General features: G+C 34.9%; 1 protein-coding gene across 1 annotated transcript in view; it reads right to left on the reverse strand.

Annotated features, from left to right (window-relative positions):
• Positions 1-1,677: 1,677 nt before the first annotated feature.
• Positions 1,678-23,181, reverse strand: part of LOC109097082 (transmembrane protein 163-like) — a 31,877-nt gene continuing 10,373 nt past the window's right edge. The window contains exons 3-8 of the mRNA XM_042731273.1: positions 10,416-10,459; positions 9,925-10,016; positions 8,298-8,394; positions 4,097-4,208; positions 2,389-2,530; positions 1,678-2,294 (exon numbers count right to left, since the gene is read on the reverse strand). Coding sequence (XP_042587207.1) covers positions 2,234-2,294; positions 2,389-2,530; positions 4,097-4,208; positions 8,298-8,394; positions 9,925-10,016; positions 10,416-10,459 — 548 coding nt within the window. The 3' untranslated portion in view covers positions 1,678-2,233. The remainder of the gene's footprint in view (positions 2,295-2,388; positions 2,531-4,096; positions 4,209-8,297; positions 8,395-9,924; positions 10,017-10,415; positions 10,460-23,181) is intronic.

Raw genomic sequence — 23,181 nt, forward strand, 5'->3', positions numbered from 1 at the left:
GAATAAAATAAATGAATTTTAAAATGCACTACGGTTCACAAGGTTGAGATCGGTAAGATTTTGTAGAAATACTAATAGTGTGAATTATTACCGATTTAAAGAACTGTTTTCTATTTAAAAATGTAATTTATTGTGATGGCAAAGCTGAATTTTCAGCAGTCATTACCCCAGTCTTCAGTGTCACATGATCCTTCAAAAATCATTCTAATATGCTGATTTGCTGCTTGAAAAGCATTTGTTATTATCATTGTTGAAAATAGGTGCTCTGCTAACATTTTTATGTAAACTGTGATTTTTTTCAGGATCCCTTGATGTATAGAAAGTTCAAAGAAATAGCATTTATTTGAAATAAAAATCTGTTTTTTTTTTTAATCAATTTACAGCATCCTGGTGAAATTATTGTTTTTCCAGAAAAAGAAAAAAATAATCTTACTGACCCAAAAACTTTTGAACAGCAGTCAGTGTAGATTTGTTGGTCAGAAATTACAAACATTTGGATTTATGCTTCAATCTTTGTGGCAAAACAAATGAAAAGTGAAAACCCCATTATACTTTAGATTAGTTTTGTTAGTGCGGTAAGAAACTAAAATGTGCTTTGTTTTTCCAATGATTTGCGCTCCATTGTGGAATAAGCTGCCCTGCCTCACAAACCCTTCATAATACACCAATCATTCATTCTGTCTGCTGGAGCCCAAATCAATAATTTCTACATCAGACGATACTTCAGGCCATTCTAATCTCATTCTGTCTTGGCACGAAAAGTATATCTGTTAAATTCAATAGCAAGTGGCAAACAGACACAGCAATGCATGCCACAGAATCAGCGGTTAAACACAGCAGATCATCGCACAGCAAAGGTCAGATTAATCGATTGTTATAAAAAAAATACAACAGTGCAACTAAAAACATGAATAAAGATATTTTGCATTGAATTGCACAGTATGCAGTACAAGCGAAAAAATTAAAGTAGTAAAAGACAAGAGTACATAGTTTTAGGATTATTTCAGTTTTTGTATTTTTTCCTGGTTGTGGTGCTAGATGCTTATGGTTCAACGGTCAGGAAGTTCAAGCTGCTTTCTGTGCTGGTTAGTCATTTTGACTATTGACTCACAAGGACTCACTGTCTATGACAGATCACTGATGCATGATGGGCCTTTCCTGTTAACATTGCAGCTATTTTTCCAATATCGATATTTCATATAATTATCTTACTGACCCTGAACTGTGGTCTTTAACCTGTAGTATAGTTGTGACTAATTCAGGACATTTCTGTGTGCTTTCTTCATTTTAAATGAGTATCACCTCTACACTGGAAACGATGCTGGTCTCTAGCTCTGAGAGGATATATACAATATTATACATTAATAAATAAACATACTATATAATTAAATCATTCTGGGTGGGACGATATGATCTAACAGAAAGATGATCTCTAAAACTGACCTAAAATGAATTATAGTTGTGTGGTTTCTACGGAGCCCCGCAGATGGCATGCAGGAAAAAATAGTAGGCTAAACCGTGCGCACAATTTACTAATTCGTTCCCTCAATGTACTAAAACGTGCACATGATTACTATTGCATTCCCTCGATTTACTATTTCATTCACTCGATTTATAAATTGTGCACACGATTTACTATTTCGTTCCCTCGATTTGCTAAATCGTGCGCACGATTTAGCAAACCGACGGAATGCAATAGTAATCGTGTGCACGTTTTAGTATATTGAGGGAACGAATTAGTAAATCATGCGCACAATTTATTTATTTTTTCTTGCATGTCATATGCAGGGCTCTGTAGGTTTCACATACACATTCACATGATTTTTCATTAAACAAAGAGTATAATATAGTATAAATCAATGTCTTCCTCCATAATTTAAGAAACAAAAACATAAAATGTGGCATAATAGTATTTCATGGATGTGACCAATAAATCCTGATCTCTATTTAAAACCAGTGACTCCATTCAGGATAATATCTTGAGTGCCAGGAGAGACACCGATCCACTGACCAGCTCATTCTTCTTCCTCCTTCCTTCTCTTAAATGTTGTGCTTAGTGAAAGAGGACATCTGGAGCTGGTCAGTGGTGATTCTACAATACATGATGCTGAATTGGCTGCCAGCAGACTTTATTCCTGGATGTATTTGGGAATCGTGCGAGGGGAGAGAGCAGCAGGAGCCGAGAGGGATAACTGGATCCATATGATGCCTTTTTTGTTCTTCTGAACCAGTGTTACTCAAAGCGCTCATAGTTTCTAGTTTGTCTTACTCGTGGCACCATGTCGATCAATAGCCTGCAGGAGAAATGAAGAATGGAAAGATTCACATTAGAGACATTATAGTGTGAATGACAGAAACTATCAGTATGTTCTCAGTGAATACACTTACTTGACCCCATAAGCTAGAATGATGAGTCCAATCAGGACTCCAGTGGTTCCGTCCAGGTACCAGATGGTGGGATGATGTCTAAACACCTCAGCACTGATGAGGATGGAAAATCCCATGATGCCTCCAACCATAGAATTAAAGCCTCAGAAAAATAAATGAATAAAGAGCAATTACATTTTATGTGTTGCTATGAATTTCATCTTCATGACACCTTCATTTAAGTTTTATAAAAAGCAGTGTTTTTACTGTTAACTAATTATTGTCATTCGTTGAAATAAAGCTTGAAAATTAGTGAACGTAATCAGGTGGGTGAAAACTGAATATGTGTCAGTATATTACATTCTTACATTATTACAGTCTTAAAGGGACAGCAGCCTAATTAAATACCTGTCTGTCTCATTAATGTTAATCAAACAACAAAAGATGTTAAATGTATACGTTAAACCTACTGTATTGGAAAAATGAGTTTATTTAATATTAAAAAAATGTAATTAACTATGTGTGTGTGTGTGTGTGTGTGTGTGTGTGTATATATATATATATATATATATATATATATATATATATATATATATATATAATTTAGATATCATGAAATAAAATTTCTCATATCGTGACATTCGTATATCATGTATTGAACCATGAGAAATCTGGTCACCCTATTTTTAATACTTCTTGAGTTACAGGCATGCAAACTTTGGAGAAAAAACTTGAAAAGTGCTATTTCCACCTTTTTGAATGGTCACCATTGACACATAATGCAACAAATATTGCTAAACAAGGTTTTACTAACAGACCTACCAATTTCTGTGTAAAATTAACTTTCTTCAGAAAAAATATTAGCAAAATGAAAAATTTGAGCCGGGGAAGTTTTTGAAATTTGGTTGATTTAACATGGAATGACCCTATAGGAAACATTTCTCAATACTTTGTCTCTTTTTTAAATCAGTTCTCCCAACCAACTTTCATCTTGGCACAGCAGTTCATTTCACATTCAGAATGCACTAAAATACCAAAACACTTCATACATCTCTAATCAAGCCTGTAACACCAGCAAATTGAAACTGAAAGACTAATACCTGCTGTGTAAGTGTTCAGTTTTATCTAATAGTTTCGACAGGATTTCATTTGTATAGATTTAGAATGTATTTCAATATGGTATTACTGTAGAAATGTAGCAAATTGCTACCTGTATTATTTTAGATTTTGAACTTAAGTTTAACAGTTTTGAACATATCATTTAAATGTGCAAACTGGCCTGTAGATACATAGGCATTTGGTTGTCTCTAAATGAGAAGAGATTTGATGTAATTTAAAAGATGTAGTCATAGAATGCATGTGGGGCCAAAGGAATAAAAAATGATCCACAGTTAAGCCCACATAGATTGCTGTTGTGCTCACTATGTGAAGAGTTTTGAAAAAATGACAGACAAAATGAAAAATTGGTGCTTGCAATTGTAAAAAACTGTAACCTATTCATAGACACAGAGGCAGGTGGAACCATGATGTTGTGAGCTAATAATATGAACTGAATGAGAAACAGTGACATGGTACGTGCTCATGATGTGTGTGTGTGTGTGTGTGTGTGTGTGTGTGTGTGTGTGTGTGTGTGTGTGTGTGTGTGTGTGTGTGTGTGTGTGTGTGTGTGTGTGTGTGTGTGTGTGTGTGTGTGTGTGTGTGTGTGTGTGTGTGAGTGTGTGTGTCATACCATCAGTGATTAGGGCTCTGCTGGTCAAAATCCTTCCCAGCATGAACTTGGCAACAGCAAGAATGACACACAAGAGGCCACTGACGATAGAAACGCTGAACAGGAAGTCATCCTGGCAGAGAGACAGACAGTAACAGACAGAAACAGAATTGTTCACAGTAGAAATGATGCAGGGTCCATATGGTTGAATCTTACATTGGGAGGGGGGCATAGGCAATACCAATATGGAGATATTAAAGCCTGAACTCTTGTGGAAGTAAAAGAGGGATAAAAGTATAACAATATAACAATATCTGTCGGTCATTCATTTATGTATTGTCAGCTCTAGAGGCGATAGAGAGATGAAGTGCAGTTCATTTTAAGCATAAGCGAAAAGTATCAAACTTAATATTTAATAAGGAATCAAAAAAGCATGATAAGAGGATTAGACTAGACTAGATATAAGACTCACAAAAACTGATTTACACAACAAACAGGATGGCTTTAAATACAGTTAACAGAACTATTCTAATAGCTGTGAAAAATTAACATGTCTGTATCAGAAATATGGACAAAAACTATACATGGTCAGTGAAACTGATCACAAAAACGTCACTATAAAAAGACATGACAAGATGCACAACAAAAGACACATGAAAACATTAAGTGAAGATCTCCAAACAAAACACCAAAGAAGGAAAACAAAAGGTACAAAAATAGCTATTATAAATAATAAAACTGCATAAATGACATTTTCAGGTGCATCATAGGAACTACAGCTGTTTTTGTCTCTTCTGCTTATCCTCTTTTCTCTCCAAACTAAGAATGTTTGCTTTCCACCCACACGACATCCAGAAGCATTTCTAATAAGACAGTTTGTTCAGAGACCTTCATCTCCGAGGAACAGATAAGAGACAAAGAATGTGTTTAAATTCAGTCTTTCATCTTTGAAGCTGTAGACTGGCTAGTTGAGACTGCCAATTTGGATGAATTGGACCACACAGTTTTCTATAAGGCCACCTTAGAGATTCAGAGTGATGGCCATTTGCCAGTGAAGGCTGACATTAAGAGTCCAGGTCTAATGAATGTGGAACTGCAGGCTGATAGAATGAAAAAAGCACATTAAAGAAGGTAGAAGCCCATTTCCGAATCATCCATCCTAATGCAACAGGAGAGGGCCGACAGAACCAATGGCTTCCGGCCAGCACAAATCCATCATTAAAGCTGCTGCTGTGATGTTTCATTAGCACTTATGGGGCTAAACAAGGCTTGAAAGAACATATGTGACCCTGGACCACAAAACCAGTCTTAAAGGGTTACTCCACCACAAAATGAAAATTTTGTCATTAATCACTTACCCCCATGTCGTTCCAAACCCGTAAAAGCTTCGTTCGTCTTCAGAACACAATTTAAGATATTTTGGATGAAAACAGGGAGGCTTGAGACTGTCCCATAGACTTCCAAATAAATAACAGTGTCAAGGTCCAGGAAAGTATGAAAAGCATCGTCAGAATAGTTCATCTGCCAACAGTGATTCAACCATAATGTTATGAAGCGACGAGAATACTTTTTGTACACGAAGAAAACAAAAATAACCACTTTATTCAACAATTCCTCTCCTCTGTGTCTCTCCAAATCAGCATAGCGCCATTTTGACAAATCTGACTAGTACGCAAGCAGCGTACGCTCTTCTGTGTCAGCCGCGCCACAAGGATACGTTTTTTACGTGTATTTATGCTTTGGTTTGAAAGCAAACAGCACATCAGCGCAGCGCAGCGCAGCTGACACAGAAGAGCGTACGCCATCTGCGTACAGCTCAGAATTGCCAAAATGGCGCTACGCTGATTTGGAGAGAGACAGAGGAGAGGAACTGTTTTCTTCGTGTACAAAAAGTATTCTCATCACTTCATATTGTTACGGTTGAATCACTGATGGCAGATGGTCTATTCTGACGATGCTTTTCATACTTTTCTGGACCTTGACAGTGTAATTTACTTGGCAGTCAATGGGACAGTCACAAGCCTCCCAGTTTTCATCCAAAATATCTTAAATTGTGTTCCGAAGACGAACAAAGCTTTTACGGGTTTGGAACGACATGGTGGTAAGTGATTAATGACAAAATTTTAATTTTGGGATGGAGTATCCCTTTAAGTGTCAATTTTTTGAAATTGAGATTTATACAAATCTGAAAGCTGAATAAATAAGCTTTCCATTGAAGTATGGTTTGTTATGATAGGACAATATTTGGTCGAGATACAACTATTTAAAAATCTGGAATCTGAGGGTGCAAAAAAATCAAAATACTGAGAAAATCACCTTAAAATTTGTCCACATGAAGTTCTTAGCAATGCATATTACTAATCAAAAATTAAGTTTTGATATATTTACAGTAGGAAATTTACAAAATATCCTCATGGAACATGATCTTTACTTAATATCCTAATGATTTTTGGCATAAAAGAAAAATGGATAATCTTGACCCATACAATGTTTTTTTTGGCTATTGCTAAAAATACACCCCAGTGACTTAAGACTGGTTTTGTGGTCCAGGGTCACATATGAATAAATTAAACTGTCTGTGATGACAGTAAATATTTACATCAGATCAGCCTTTCAAGGAAGAGGTGACATTCACTAGTGACTTTTCGAGTGATGACTCGATACACACACACTTAGATGTCAGTATAAAGTGGAAAATTTCGATATAAATCATCTATCATTATATGTGCATTTACATAGATGTATCCATTTAGTTAAGAATTAAAAAATGTGCCAAATTATATATATATTGCAAAAAGTTTGTTAGTAAATTAGTATATTCAGTGCAGCCAGTGTTATTTCAATATTATTTATATGCTAATGATACTGTAGCATTTGTGAATTTTTTAATTAGTGTTTATTTTTACATTTTCAGTTTTCGTTTTCATTTCAGTTTTATTAATTGCATGTACTTTGTAATTTTTAAATACTTTTATTTAGCTTTAATTGACTTTATTTCAGTTTTAGTAAATTTAGTATGTTTAACTTTATTTCAGTTAGTTGCCAAAGCAATATTTCTCATTAAAGTTTTTCATCTGATACTTATAAAGTATTATATTTTAGCTTCATTTAAATTAACCAAAACATTTTTAACAGTTTTAGTTTTAGTTAACAATAACAATCTTTGGTGCAAGTCACGCATTCCACTCCAGATTTTATTTACTACTAAGATCTTGGCAACATTTTTTGTCTAAAAAAAGACTTATTTAATATAATTTTCTGCACATTAGAAATTCATCAAATAAACCGCAGAGGAGAGTGATAAAAAATCAATCTTGACCCTCCTGCTGTGCTGCTGGAATGAATCATAACAGACCCCTGACACCTATTATTCCTGTCAGCGGCATCTATGTGTGACTCCAGATTACTGTCGGTTCCTCGTGCTCATTAGCATTTTATAGTCTGGGAAGATGAAAAGGGTGTGAACTGCTATTTCCCAGCCAGAAAAATAAACACTGAGTGGAAACACTGATTTACATTTAGATTTTCTTTGATTAGAGAAGTGCCTTTAGGCTGTCAATAGCAAACAAATAGAAAAATATATTGTTGGTTGTCATTAATCTTTTTATTTATTCTGAGTATAGCCATTTTTTCTCTCTATTATTCCTTCTCCCCTCCTTACATGTTTCCTCACTCAGCATAAACAGAGAGAGTATTTCGTGATGCACCGATAACTGCAAGTCTCCAGACTTGGATATCAGTTAACATTTTGTTGGTAGAGGATAATAAAAATGATGTTCAGTAATGTTAGAGTAGGGATGTATCAGTGCTCGGAGATTTATCAGCGGTGTAAAAAAGATGAAAACAGAGAGAGATTAAAATCGCAATACCATTAATCACCACATCTGAAATGATTATCCTGCAGTTCTTTGGAGTAGTGCCAGTCTTTGATTAATTAACGGATAAAAGTGAACACATTGTTGTTAGCTGTGACTGCTGTTAAAATCCACAACTGACTGTGAGATGAAATACTGCAGTGTAGAAAGAGTTTGTCAGGTAACCTAAAGTCATTTTTAAGGGTCAAATAATGTAAACATAATAAGTTAACAATTTATCATTTGATTTTTTTTAAGGTGTGAAGATGCTTGTATTCCATCTATTTGTCAAACTCACCATCTATTATATTCAGTGTAGGAACATTCATCTTAAAATGATAAATATGACACACTGCCATTGAACTCACCACTTCAGGAAGAAGTTTGGTTGCCAGATCATGGATGGCCTTCCCCAAAATACACATAGAAGACAAGATGAAAATCACTCCCAGGATCACACATGCTCTGTTGATGGAGAAAACCAAAAAACAAAATACTACATTTAATCAAATCTTGAATTCGTTTCTATGTTTTGAGTTTATATGATTTGAGTTACTTTATCGTTCACATGTTTGGGGTCAGTAAGATTTGTTTTAAAGATATTAATATTCAGCAAAGATGCATTAAATTAATAAAAAGTGACAGTAAATACATTTATAAAGTTACAAAAGATTTGCATTTCAAATAAGTGCTGTTCTTTTGAGCTTTCTATTCATCAAAGAATCCTGAAAAAAACACAACACTGTATAAACTTTCTCAACATTAATAATAATAACTGAAATGTTTCTTGAACACCAAATCAGGATCATGTGACACTGAAGACTGGAGTAATGATGCAAAAAAAAATCTGATTTGTTAGCACAGACATAAACTACATTTTGAAACATATTCAAATAACAATCATTTTAAATTGTAATACTATTTTACAATAGCACTGTTTTGGTCACACTGTATTTTAAGGTCCAATTCTTACTATTAACTAGCTATGAACTACAACTTTTGCCTCAATAAACTCCTAATTACTGCTCATTAATAGATAGTAAGGTTGTTGTTAAGTTTGGGATTCGGAATGTAGAATATAATCATGCAGAATATGTGCTTTATAAGTACTAATAAACAGCCAATATGTCAATAATAGGCAGGCTAATAAGCAACTAGTTAATAGTGAGAACTGGTCCCTAAACTAAAGTCTGACCATGGTTTTAATCTATTTTTGTACAAATAAATGCAGCATTGGTAAGCATAAGAGACTTCATTAAAAACAAACATTTTAATGGTAGTGTATATATTATTATACCTCTTCTATACTATATATTTTTTGTAGCTGATGTTGATTCAAGGTTGAAGCAGTAACACTGACAGTTTCACAAAGGTGCACCTGGGAAACACTGGTCTCAAATGATTTACAAATGCTTCGTTTTTTTTATAGTAAACCTGCAGAAACCCACAACCCAAAGTGCCCACAATACACATTCAGATTCTCTGTATGACAAGCGGCCACCGGTACACCTACAGAGACCTGCAATTCTTCTCTAGTATTGCACCATAAATCTCCCTTTCTGACACACCGAACAGAGAATGAGATTCACAAGGCCCCACAGACTGAGGATGAAACCAGCAGCACCGGCCTTTATCAACATAATACATCTCCAATTGAGACAGTCAAGGTAAAAAACTGAAACATGGCAGATCACTCAACAAACCTGATAAATCGAACATGTTCAGACTTAAAACATGTTGCACTGAATGCTGGTATGATCTAGTCGATTCTGTTTTCTACTATGCTCCACCACAATTCCAAATGCACTAGCTTTACTAAGAATAGCACTGACAGTGAAATGTTGACTTACATTTTAAAATGCTTGGAATGTTTTGTTTTTTTAGTGTTGGTCACAGAGGAAGCATTATTCATCCTTTTTAGTGTTTTGCTGCAGGTTTTTTTTGTACTATGCAGTGCCCTACATACCACAGACAGCTTGGCTTTTGTTTACTTACATGTATTCTCTATGGGCAGAGTGCACTGCTGCAGCGTTGCTATAGCGCCAAAGCACTATAATGGAGGAAAGAACATCTAACGTCGCGTCAAACTGAAAAACAACAGTGATTCATCAGTGCTACAGAAATAATGCTCATTAAATCATCTCACTGTCACAAACTTAGGTCCAGTGATACATTTAGTCTAATGAAACCCTCCCACAGCTGCCTTGTGCACGAGAATGTAATGAATGTGAATGTAATAAATCAAAAAAACCTGGATCATAAAAATATCCTGTTAAGCAGCTTGTTGTATTTTTTTTCCAGTGTCATTAGCAACCATCTCTCATATCCTACATTAGGTGTTAGGACATGCTTCGCACGGACACCATTTAAATAATATTTACACATAGCTTGACAACTGAACATTAAGCAAAAACAAATGCACACATTTCCAGAAACTTTTGCCTAAAAATAAAATGTAGTTCATTACCACTGAAGATTATACTTACGGCAAATCCAAAAGCTGATGCACTGTGTCTCATGAAGGATGCAGCTATTGTGGGAAAACAAAACAACAGAAAAAAAGAGAGAAAGTCATTTATATATGAATGTAATTATATATTACATCACAAAGCATAAATAATATGCAGTACAGCACTTTACAGCACTGACTAATGTAAAGGAGTGTCTGATGGCTGTTAAGCTGTTTCTGAATTATATGTTGTCTATTATTCTGAACTAATGTTTGGTAACAAAATATTAAAATAACATAAAAATAACAGTTATACCATTGTTGTTGGAAATGGTACAATGACAATACTTTGTATTTTTTTCCGTGCAGCATATTTCCATGTAAATATCATGTATTATATAATATGTATTATTCTATTCTATTCTATTCCACATTATGTTTAAGGAAAACAAATCACACAAAAATGTATTTCACATAAAAAACAAATGATTATAAAATAGTTATGTAATATTATATATTATATTATAATATAAAATAATATAAACCTAAAAGCTGTAACTGTAAAGCTAGAAAACATGAGGGGATTGTTCCTTTTGTGAAACATCAGTGAGTTTCACACGGAGAGAAAATGCCTCCTGTACATGTTCAGCTCATAGCACAGGTCTGTTGTACAATGTCAGCCATTGTAATCAGATGGAAGTGCAATTGTCAAATTCTGTGTTACATTTATCAGTAACAGAATGCAGTCACCCCTCTGTTTGCATCTATTAAAATGTGAATTGAAAAGGGCTGCCCACTGTGTTTTGACTTTTTTGACAAAGCTGTAGAGATATGAGGCTCTCCGTTTTACCGAGCGTGAGCTTGCATTTGAGAGGCTCTATTTGCTGCCCCCCTCTTGAGTGGAGAGCTCTCACTGTTCTATTGATCTCCAACTTTAAAGACAGACTCGACCACCACGTGTCATAGCAACAGAGGGGCTGCACATCGCATGGTATCCCACACTGCCCTTGAAACACAACAACACTTCTGCTCCGGAGCTGTTATTATGTATGAAAAACAAAAGATTTTCTTGTTTATTAAATCGAATGATAAAACAACCGAGGACTCTTCAGAGCCTATAACAAATGTTGATGCATTGTAATATATAATATCCAACAAAACAGTACAAGTGTAAATCAGTGGTTTAGTTAAAGTTTGGCCCAGATCATGTTTCCATCACATCCTCTGTCTTCATTTTAATTCTCAACTCACTCGATCAATAAAAATGTGGCAAAAATGAAAGATTTCTTGAATTTATGCATTTAGCAGACCAACTTTGTGGCTGTGGGGTCATAATACTTGAACCAACAAACAGCTTACATTCAATTTCTTAATAACTATGAACTATAGATTTTGTGAACTTGCCAATATGAGCAGATACAAAAATACAGATCTATCTGGAAAAGATAACATCCACATTCTTCTTGGCCTATATGCATATGAAATACCACCCCCCCCCCCCCCCCCACACACACACACACCAAAAGATAAAAAAGACTGAGCACATAGGAAGGAATGTGATGGTCAAAGAACTCAGTGAATGTAGTTACAGCATGTCTGAGGAAGTAGGTCAAAATCAGTGTGATGTCTCTAGTCCTGCATTACATCTATATTAGTATTAACAAGAACAATTTATTTTTCTGTTGGTGTAAATACATGGTTTCGAAATGTTTAATAAGCACATAGTTTTGTTGTTCAGGTGTCAGCATACTTTGATTTGTTTACCATTTTCTTAAGGCTTAGAAACCGGAGGTGGAAAGTGTCGGTTGGTCCAGATCTTTTGACAAACAGCAGGTCTGAATTGGGGAAATTTCTGCATACTTAAAGTTTCCAAGTCAGAACACAAAAGGAACACTACCTGTTGGGTGTTTGCTAACAAGACACAAGACACATATTAACAGGAGAAAAGCTGTTGAGGAAGAAACAGAGAAGACAGAGGAAGATGGCTGGCTTCTCTGATTTGCACTTAGTCACTATTTCACTTTCAGTCTCTCCTAGTCTCAAGTGTATTTATCCCTTTCAAGGAATCTCAGTTCAGGCAGCAGCTCTGTTTACAATGTCTCTGGATAGGTATTTCAGGCAAGATCAACTCTTATCTTATTGAACGGGGAAATAGTGAAATTTCCAAAAATGCCTTCCTCACATTTAAATAACATCACAATTTTCAATTTCAAGCTTTTATTGTCATTGCATCGGAATGCAATGAAATTTCAGAGACTACACACAGAGGTGCTACAATATGATAACCACATACCAATAGACAGCAATAACATAATCAAAGTCCATGTTAGAAAAAAACATGAATGGTGCAGGTAAGACAATAAAGTGCAGTTCTAAGTACAGAAATTATTGCACAGTCCACAAGGATTACCATAAATAAATAGTGCAAAGCATCACTTAGTTCAGGGACTGAATGGCTCTTGGATAAAAACTATTTGAAAATCTGTCTGTGCGTGTTTTGATTGACCTATATTGCCTTCCCGAAGGTAGGAAAGAAAACAGATGATGAGGAGTCCTTAACAATGTTTTTTGCTCTGAATAGGTACCGAGTGTTTGCAATGTCCTGTAGTAAGAGGAGAGGGAAGCCAGTGATATTCTGCGCAGTCTTTATGACCCTCTGTAGAGCTTTTTTGTTAGCTCCTGAACAGGCCCCATACCACAACGTAAGATAGTATGGTAAAAGACTCTCAATGGCAGAGTGGCAGAATGCCACCAGTAGTTTGTGACACAGACGGGTTTTTTTAGGACTTGCAGGAAGTGCAGACGCTGCTGTGCCTTTTTAACAGCCGCTGTTGTATTTGTGGAACAGGAGAGACTGTCAGATAAATCAGCAAAAAAAAAAACACACACATAAAATGTCTCATAAATGTTGCTTCAAATGCTCAAACAGTATATAGTAGTATATATATATATTACAGTTTGGTCCAGTCCAGTCAAAACACAAGTGCAGTTCTAAGGGAATCTCAGTTTTCTCTGAGAACCAGAGATTCTAACAAAAACTTCAGTGATGCAATGCTTTTACCAATTTATTTAGAAAGGTTAGTTCACATTTAGCATTGTTTTCTAAATTTTCATGGGTGGAAACCAATCATTTCAATGGGAATCCTTGCAATTCACCCTTTGCAGGGAGTTTGACTGTCAGGCAATCTGACTAATCATAATGCAGAATCTGCCATTTTGTCTGACAATCAAACAGACAGGAGAGTAGATTAACCTCGGTGGACTTGAACTTGAAATATTGTGTATATTGACGTCACAAAACAACATATCATCTTAATTCAATTCAATTTCATTCCATACTAAAGAAAAAAAGAAGATACAATCAGTTCACGTGCCACTTGAACTGAGGTGTGACACATTAAAGAGCCACAAAACGTTATTTATTGTTTGAATTTCTTTCAAAATGACAAAATTTGAAAGCTGAGACTTTATTTCATACCAGAAGTAGCCTGTTCTGTTTTTTTCTGTCAGCATGTTGTCAGTGTCAACAGTGCCTATAAAAAAATCTCTAACTTGGCAGTAACTAAAACCACCACATGGCACATAGAAGTTTCTCACTTCATTTTTTTTTCTAATTCACAAAACCTGTCTGAATGATTTCTTCAGCTAAACTCACTGAATCAGCGATCATATAGCAGCAGTTAAAGGTATAGCTCACCCAAAAATGAAAATTTTGTTGTTAATTACTGACCCTTATGTTGTTCCAAATCTGAAAGACCTTTGTTCATCTTCAGAACACAAATGAAGAAATTTTTGATGAATTCCGAGAGCTCTCTGACCCTCCATAGACATCAAGGATCCTAACATGATCAAGGTCCAGAATAGTAGTAAGGACATCGTTAAAATAGTCCATGTGACATCAGTGATCAAAATCAACAAAAGAGCAAATACATTGCATACATATATGCGTACATGCGTTACATACGTTGTTTACTCTTCAAAATGGCGCTATAGGGTGATGCGGAGGAGACGAATTGTTGAATAAAGTCGTTATTTTTATTATTTCTTTTGCACGCTAAAAGTATTCGGTAACACTTTATAATAACTGCACGCTATTAATCATTAGTTAAGCATTAGGAAACAGTTAATTCATAATTTATAAAGCATTAATAGACATTAATAATCAGTTTATAAATACAGATATAAATGCTTTATACTTGATTTAAAAGCATATCTATTATGTATTTAATAAGTGTTTTTTCATACTTTATTAATGATCAATTTATCATTTCTAAATGAAGTATAGCATTATTTACACACCAGTTATTAAGGAGTTGTCAGTGGTTCATAAGATCACTTATAAATTGTAAGTAAATGATTAATAAACTATTTAAATGTGCATTCATACATCTTATTTTTCACACATATAGTAATAGTTACTTAGAGTGTTAATAAATGGTTTATTAACATGTATTTCTACTGTAATTCAGGGTTAATTCAGGTAGTTATAAAACATATGTAGTTGTTAGTTAACTATTATTGTGAGCTCATCAAAGTGAGGACTATTTATGCCTTGTAAAGCTTTTACAAATGAGATTTAAAGGCTGTTAATATTTCTATGTTCTGTACCACTGTGTTGTATTTGTTTCATTTTCCTGTTTAGAAGATAACTGAGCCTTTAAATATCATTTACAAATGCTTTACAAGGCATAACTAGTCCTCACTTTAGATGAGCTCACATACATAGTTAACTGACCACTACTAAATGCTTTATAAATACCTGAATTTACTACATTTACTTACAATTTCTTGTGATCTTATGAATCACTGGCAACTCCTAAGTAACTGGTTTGTAAATAAATAATGCTATACTTCATTGAGAAATGATAACTTGATCATGAATAAAGTATGACAATAAAATTATTAAACACATTATAGATATGCTTTTTTAAATCAAGAATAAAACATTTATATCTCTATTTATAAACTGCTTATTAATGTCTATTAATGCTTTATAAATTATGAATTATCTGTTTACTAATACTTAATTAATGATTAATAGTGTGCAGTTATTATAAAGTGTTACCAAGTATTCTTGTAGCATCGTAAATTTACGGTTGAACCGCTGATGTCATATGGATTATTTTAATGATGTCCTTACTACGTTTCTGGACCTTGATTGTGTTAGGATCCTTGGTGTCTATGGAGGGTCAGAAAGCTCTCGGAATTCATCAAAAATATCTTAATATGTGTTCCAAAGATGAACGAAGGTCTTACAGGTTTAGAATGACATGAGGGTGAGTAATTAATTTTCATTTTTGGGTGAACTATCCCTTTAAGATGTGAATGAAGATTTAAATTACAGTCTGTTCATCACACAAATCTATCAAATGACTTTGAAAGACTTGAAATATAGCGCTTGAATTGTATGGACAACACTTGTATGATCATGTTATAATTTTTAAATACATATACATTAAATGTATCTATTAATTGTAATTGCATGGAAAAATGAAAAAGGTCATTCTTCAAAATTTGTTCATATGTGTTCCACAGAAGAAAACCACATGGGTTTCAAATGACATGAGGGGTGTGTAAATGATGATACTATTTTAATATTTGGGGAGGACTGTTCCTTTAATTAGATTGTAAATATAATATCTTCGTAATGAATGAGGAATGGTGGGATAACCCCTCTCTGAGAGCTTCGGGCTGATAATGGCCACCGCTCCTGCTTTTCATCACGCTAATCCCCGTCTCAGAGGAGCCGAGCTGACTGAGGATGTTGTCCTCTTGTAAGACTGTGTGTGCTATGAATTTCAAAGGAGGACAGAGACGTCAGCAAAACAGAAAGTAGAATCTGCTGATTCCTGTTGATCAGATTTCTCAAGGAAGAACATTGTAAAAGCTTTGAGCTGTCACAAATATTCGTCAAAGCTTTATTGTTTATTTAAGGTTGTGACTTGAGATGTCACCGGTAGTCCCAGGATTCTCTTTTCAATGCTTTATTTGTGGTGCAGTGCAGATAATTAAATGAAAAAAAATCAAGAACCATCCATCCATTTTCTGCAGTGGAAATCCAGTATATTTATAACTGACTGGGTAAATCAATAGCCAGTGTCTGACTAATTCTACTATAATCTATTTGAAATCGATTTTAGGAGTGCCGCAGAAAGTGTCACTTTAAAAGAGTCAATTGGCGAATATCAATACATAACATGCTCTTAATACCTTAGTTTCAGGATAGTGATTAATAAGTCATCCCACATGTGTGAATTTAACATTAGTTTATGTGTATATGCAGAGAATTTCGTCGCCAATTCCAATGCAAATTAATGCAAATTCCTCGACCTTATGTAGAACTCACGTTAGGGGACACTGGCTATCACAACAATGCTCTTCCTCAGCTCTGCTGCAATATGTTGTCTTTAATAATTCACAACCTACAGCGCTGGGCCATTTGCCACATGCAGAGTGGAGTTTACTGCACTCCCAACCCTCAGTGCAGTTCAACAGTGCTGCCATCAAATTTAGGGAATTTCATTCAAGAAACAGTGGAGTTTAGGCTTCATATAAAATATGATCATCATACAGTGCAAGGGAACTGAAGCCATGTGCTCTGAGGGTGAGACTAGCATTGAATAAAGAAGTTTAAAAGTGCACCTTAAATGTCTAACAACTTTTTCACATAACCTGATTTCCAGAAACTCGTTCTCACCACAAACAAACATATAAACCAGCCAAATTCAAGAAAAAGTATAGGGCACTTGGCACATTCATAAAGTAAGCTGTAATTCACACCATTATTGGACTTCAGTAGAATATTTGTACTGCTAAGAGCTTAAGTCAAAGGACAAATGAGCAGAAGGAACAGTAAAGCAGTATATCAGTGACTCACTGCCCCAGTGACTTGACTGTTTTCTTAGATTACTGTTCAGCTGTGAGCTGGTGGAAAAGTGTGACTTTAAAATTGATGTGTTTATCCACAAAAGAATTTACACACTGCCTTGCACACAGCGGCACATAAAATACTTCAATGCATTTCTAAAGCATTTAGCATAAGAAATGTGAAAAAAAAAATGCAGGCGTATTTGTCAGCACTTTATAAGACTATAAACCAAAATGCTTTAGTCTGCTTATAATGCCAAATTTGAATTTTATATGGTACTTTTGATTTACTCAAAGTCAGAAAATAATGCAAATACATAAATAAAAAAATCAATCGTATTGTTTTATTGTTGTTGTTGTTGTGATTGATATATCAGTTCTTGATATAATAATAATTTATTGTGAAAAAAAATAAGATTGATAAGAGGAGATTTCTAAGGACTTTGATGGCCTGTAGCAAAAAAGGTTTAAAAGATTATTAGTTTATGACTATTAGATTAGATTATAAATTATGCTGTTATAAGGTGGAGATGTTATATAGACCTTTGACAACAGCAAAATATAATCTTCCACACATTTTTAGGAAATATTAAATTTCATGCAATAGTACAAAATGTGACATTCCAATGAAAATATATTAATTTCATTATTTTAAAAAGTTGGAGATAAATCTCGTTAAATATCAAGAAAAGTATTCCCTTTATTCTCAGAATTATTCACAGATTCCAGGTATTCCCTCCTGTGGGACCAGCCACACGTCCGACCCGCTTCCTCACCCTCAGAAACTCTGTGGTACCGCATCCAGGTTCCAGAGACCTAATCTAGGTTGATTTATTGAGGTCACACTCACAGAACATGCAACTCACGTCTGAGCTCAGCTTCCAGGAGCCCCTTGAGACCAGAGACTCCCCGCCAATATGGCCGGTCGAGCAGATTTGCTTGGCTGTTAACAGGAAGAGAGCTGCACCTGCTTTCTGCTGCAGAACGCTATCAAATACTGATATAGGCTTCAGGACATGCCAGATTGACAGTGTTTCTAAGGAAGTTTTATGGTTTTCATGTTTCAAGGCATTTCAATTTAATGCAGTATGTGTGAAGAAGCATGTGACAGGATTGGCATGCCCACAGACACATCTGATTCCCAGTCAGAGCTCACGTTCACGTAAACACCCCAATGGCATTCGACTGACTGAATAACTGAATCGATTCTGCAGGACTGAAAAGAAAAATTTAAATCAGTACACAGTAAACATTAATAATAAAAAGATTTTAAATATTTCTGGATAAAAGAAAGCTGGAACATTAAATGTTTTAATTGTTTAACCTCTACTTGACAGCAGAAGCTTATGATTTTTACTGCATGTGGCTGAACAAATTAATTTAATAGGCACTGCTAACAGAGATAAAACATCTAACTGGACTGAAGTAATTTGTTATAATTGCTATTATGTCATTTTTTGGTGGCAATAAATACAGGGCCAGATTTACTAAACAGGGCAAATTAGCGTTATAGCGCAGTTACATAAAAAATTCTGAGGGTGATTGACTAACAATGTGTACATTAAAGAGCAGTGCAAATTACCACCTGCTTTAAGACATAAATTTTTTGGGGTGTTAAATAATGGCGCAAATACCAGTAATTTGACGAGCTCAAACATTAGTAATTCAATTGCGTGATTAATTTTAATACTCTACTCCGATAAATTTTGCGTCTGAAAGGGAAACTCCTACAAATGCATATTCCATAATGTCAGGTGCAAAAGTAACTGTCCACACCTTTTCAGCGCCAATTCTTCACTGCGCGTCTTTAGTAAATCCTGATTTTAATGCCAAATGATGGATTGTGCTGGTGCAAGCTGTTAGTAAATATGGCCCGCAGCCTTTGATTCTAAAGATTTCTGTTTACAGTTTTAACCTGTTTAAAGTTTAATCAGAAATACTTAAATAAAAAGGCCTGCTTTATTGGTATAATGACTTCATATTACTCAAAAGCCTCTCTGGTGTATTTTAGAAAAGTCTATTAGACTGTGGTACAGTGGAAACTATAATTACATCACTAGATAAATATTTAATCACCTTAAAAATATATTTCAAAATAAGTCATTTTTTATTAAAACACAATTAAATATTTTGACTGAAAAATTCTTCACAGTGAAATTTAAGCGTTTTTTAGGACTCTCACATACAATTATGCTTAAAGCTAAAGTGTATGATATCTGCTCTGAACACTCCCCCTGTCTGTCAGTGGTCAAGCAAACAGATGTCCCACCTCCAAACTCATGTTATTGGTTGGCCATATTGCACTTTCTCCCATTCATAGTAACATACAGTATGTGCACCGTCTTGGAATTTCTAAAGTATTTGGTCAAACTGGACAGTATGCTAGAACTGGTATAATAATGTTTAAAGTGCCACATAACTACAGTGTTTACACTTTTCAATGGAATCATCCAACAAATGGATGCATATTAAAAACGTTTTTTTAACAAACAAAAAAACACTTTTTTTAAGATTTAAATTTTTTTTTAACATTACAGTTGCCTACAGACAGGTTCGGGTTGAAAGCTGACCTGATGAGCTGAAATGCTTTGGGGACACCTGCTAAGCACGTGTCTGTGTGCTGTACATGAACACATGTCTGAGGCCCTGACAACAAGCTACCAGAGCAGCAGCTGTTCCTGTCCATATTTTAACATAAGCAGTACAGGAGTTCAGGTGAAATAGACTGTAATGTCCTAGAGTTCCTTTCATGCATTCTTACATGACATATCCAGTTATTTTAACCACCATTTTTTCAGGGGCAAAAGGACTTATATTTTCACAGGCTTCACAGGTTTTTCAGCCGTATACAATTTTTGTGCAAAATTACTCAGAAACAACATCATTCAAACTCAATCCAGGCTTTCTAAACTGTAATAACCAGGAGGAATTCAGGACCATGGACAGCATCAGCACACCAGGTGATTTGTACTACCTTTGAACAATACAATGAGAACACATTGATCAGAAGATCATACAGCTGGAATACTTGTGCCGGCTGATGTCACTGAATGCTGACAATAGCAGGAACATAATGGATAAACAGCTATTCTCTCAACTTACATATACACAACATTAGCATATTTTTTCAATATATTCTGTGTTTGAGGGCTTACATTAAAGCATTATGAGAACCAGTTGTTGCTGTAGTATAATAATTCTGAACTTTAAAAAAAAACATAAGGAGCAGCCAGAGAAATTAATTTAGAAGCTAAGATATTATATGTACCAAATGGACCACCACACTCTGTATTCCATCAACAAACATCTTGAGGCATTACTAGGGATTGAATGAGGAAAGGAAGGAAATTGCAATTTTTGTAAAAAGAAACTCAAGATATGAAATATTATATAAGTAAGAATAAAGAAAACAATTATACAAATAAAATCACAATAAAAAAATAAATAAAATAAAGAAATAAAAAAAAAAAAGAAAAAAAACAAGAAACAAAAAAAAACAAAAAGAAGAAAGAAATGCAGAAAGAAAGAAATGCAGAAAGAAATGCAGGAAGAAAGAAAGAAAGAAAGAAAGAAAGAAAGAAAGAAAGAAAGAAAGAAAGAAAGAAAGAAAGAAAGAAAGAAAGAAAGAAAGAAAGAAAGAAAGAAAGAAAGAAAGAAAGAAACCCAGTACACAAATTATATTGCAGTAAAAATAAAAGAAGGGAGTATTGCAATTTTTTTTAAAGAAACTCAATATAGACAAATTATATTATTTCAGATGTACAGACGGACACATAGACAGGCAGACAGAAAGAAATGTTCAGAGTGACTGATGATGTGTCCCATAAACACCAGCAGCATGGCTGCTATCAGGACACTGGTTCCATTATTAGAGAACAATTTTGTGATGCCGGTCCTGCCAGACTGGACTGGAAGGAGAACTCAACACTGAGACTTAATATGTTTAGACAGGTTCCTAATGGAGCAGAACGGCAGACGTCTGCAGCGCTCTGCTCAGATTACAGGGCCAGTAAAATATATGCAACTCATTCAGCCAAACCTTTCTTGATGCTTTAAGTAGGTCCTGCAGAGGAACAAAAACATACTCGGTTAACAACAGTAGGGATGACAAAACTAGGACTAGACAATGAACGATCATCATCTTATGACAACATGTTCAAAACAACCTCAGGCAGCAGAACACATTGAGAAGGTGAGAGAAGAACATTGAGTATGAAAATGGGCTTTGACTTCAGGTGAAATGTGTTGCCACACTGAAAATGTCACCAACCACGGTCTTTTAAAAATGATGTCATATCTCAGCGATGATTCACAAGTGAAAAGGGAGTGTCTAATGATTTTAAAGAACTAGGATTACATGGGAGAAACCAAAAAATAAAATCAGTTAAAGTATTCGCAATGCATCTGAAGTGAAAACGTTCTCCTAAATGCTTGGTTGAACTTAATATAAGATGCTTGTTATCAGGACAGGAATAAAGACAGACAGCCAGGAATAAAGCTCAATAAATCTTCTCTGTATTTTAGCACTGTGTGCATGGATATGATCCATTATACTGTGAAACAAATATATGTAGCGCATGTCAGGATAAGGCTGATAAAGACAGTCCCAGTGTAAAGATACAGCACTCAAACACGACCCAACAACCTCTCAGTGAAGCTGCCCTAATGGGCGATATTATATTTCACACACACACACACACACACACACACACACACACACACACACACACACACACACACACACACACACACACACACACACACACACACACACAGACACACACACACTATTTTCCATAACTCCTAATTAACTCTGACCAGTGCTGCATGTATCTGAAAAACTTGGCCTCAGTTGGCTAAATGTCAGTTCAATTAAACAATGCTAAATGTGGATCTGATGTTGCCTAGAATCCCATTTGAAATGTAAAATTAACATCATGAGATACTGGATCTTTGTAAGTAATAAAACTGAAGACACTGATGAGGTTGAAAAGCAGAGTGACTGCTGCAGTGATAAAGTACCGCACGTTACTTCAGTTCACTAAAGGCTGAAATGACAAGCTAATGACTCATCATTATCGCTTCTCACTTTCAGGATTATTTTGGTAGCAAGCAACATGGGCTCACAATGGAAGGGCTTAATTAAAAAAGAAGTCTCAAGGATCTAGTTATTATGCCACATATCATGACTTGAAAACTAGAATACTGATTTCCCATGAGGGCTACATTGCACCACTCATGTCTCATTTTTGACTATGAATCCTGTTCTTCATGTAAAATCATGAAAAACTCAATTGCACACCCTACTACACATATTCACACCACATTTTCAGGAATGAGAATGATGATCACTGATTCAAGAGGGTACTTTAATTTAGGTGACCTATGTCATTATAATACATCTGAATTTCCTCCCTGCCTGCCTCTTAAATAAGTCATTTATAAAAATAAATAAATAAAACATTTATTTATTAGAATAGTTCAGCTTGTTTGCTGTACTTTATACCATGAAAACTAAATTTGACTTTTAAAGAATATTTTGAAGATTTGGAATATAACGTATGAATCGTACAAAATACTATTATGATAATACCATCCATTTATAGCTTTTTAACCCTTTTTATAGCATCTGCTATATACAGGTAGACACCATTAACCAGCAGAAATTTGCAGCTCTTAAAGTGACAGCAGTCCAGTATTCCTGCTATCTGTCATTCATTTTAATTAAACAACAAAAGAGAAAATCTCTCACTACTCTTGACTACATCACTTTTGTAACTTTAATAAGAAGAAATATATATTTCATTCACATAGTGAAAAATATGCAGTGTTTTTATATATTTGATTACTTTACAGGCTACAATGTTTGCAGCATTTCTTACTTATTTGCAGTACTACATGGAGAGTAACAGAAATAGAGGAGGAGATGGTGAGGT

This window comes from Cyprinus carpio, chromosome B9 (genome assembly GCF_018340385.1).
Source record: "Cyprinus carpio isolate SPL01 chromosome B9, ASM1834038v1, whole genome shotgun sequence".
NCBI classification, from domain to species: domain Eukaryota; kingdom Metazoa; phylum Chordata; class Actinopteri; order Cypriniformes; family Cyprinidae; genus Cyprinus; species Cyprinus carpio.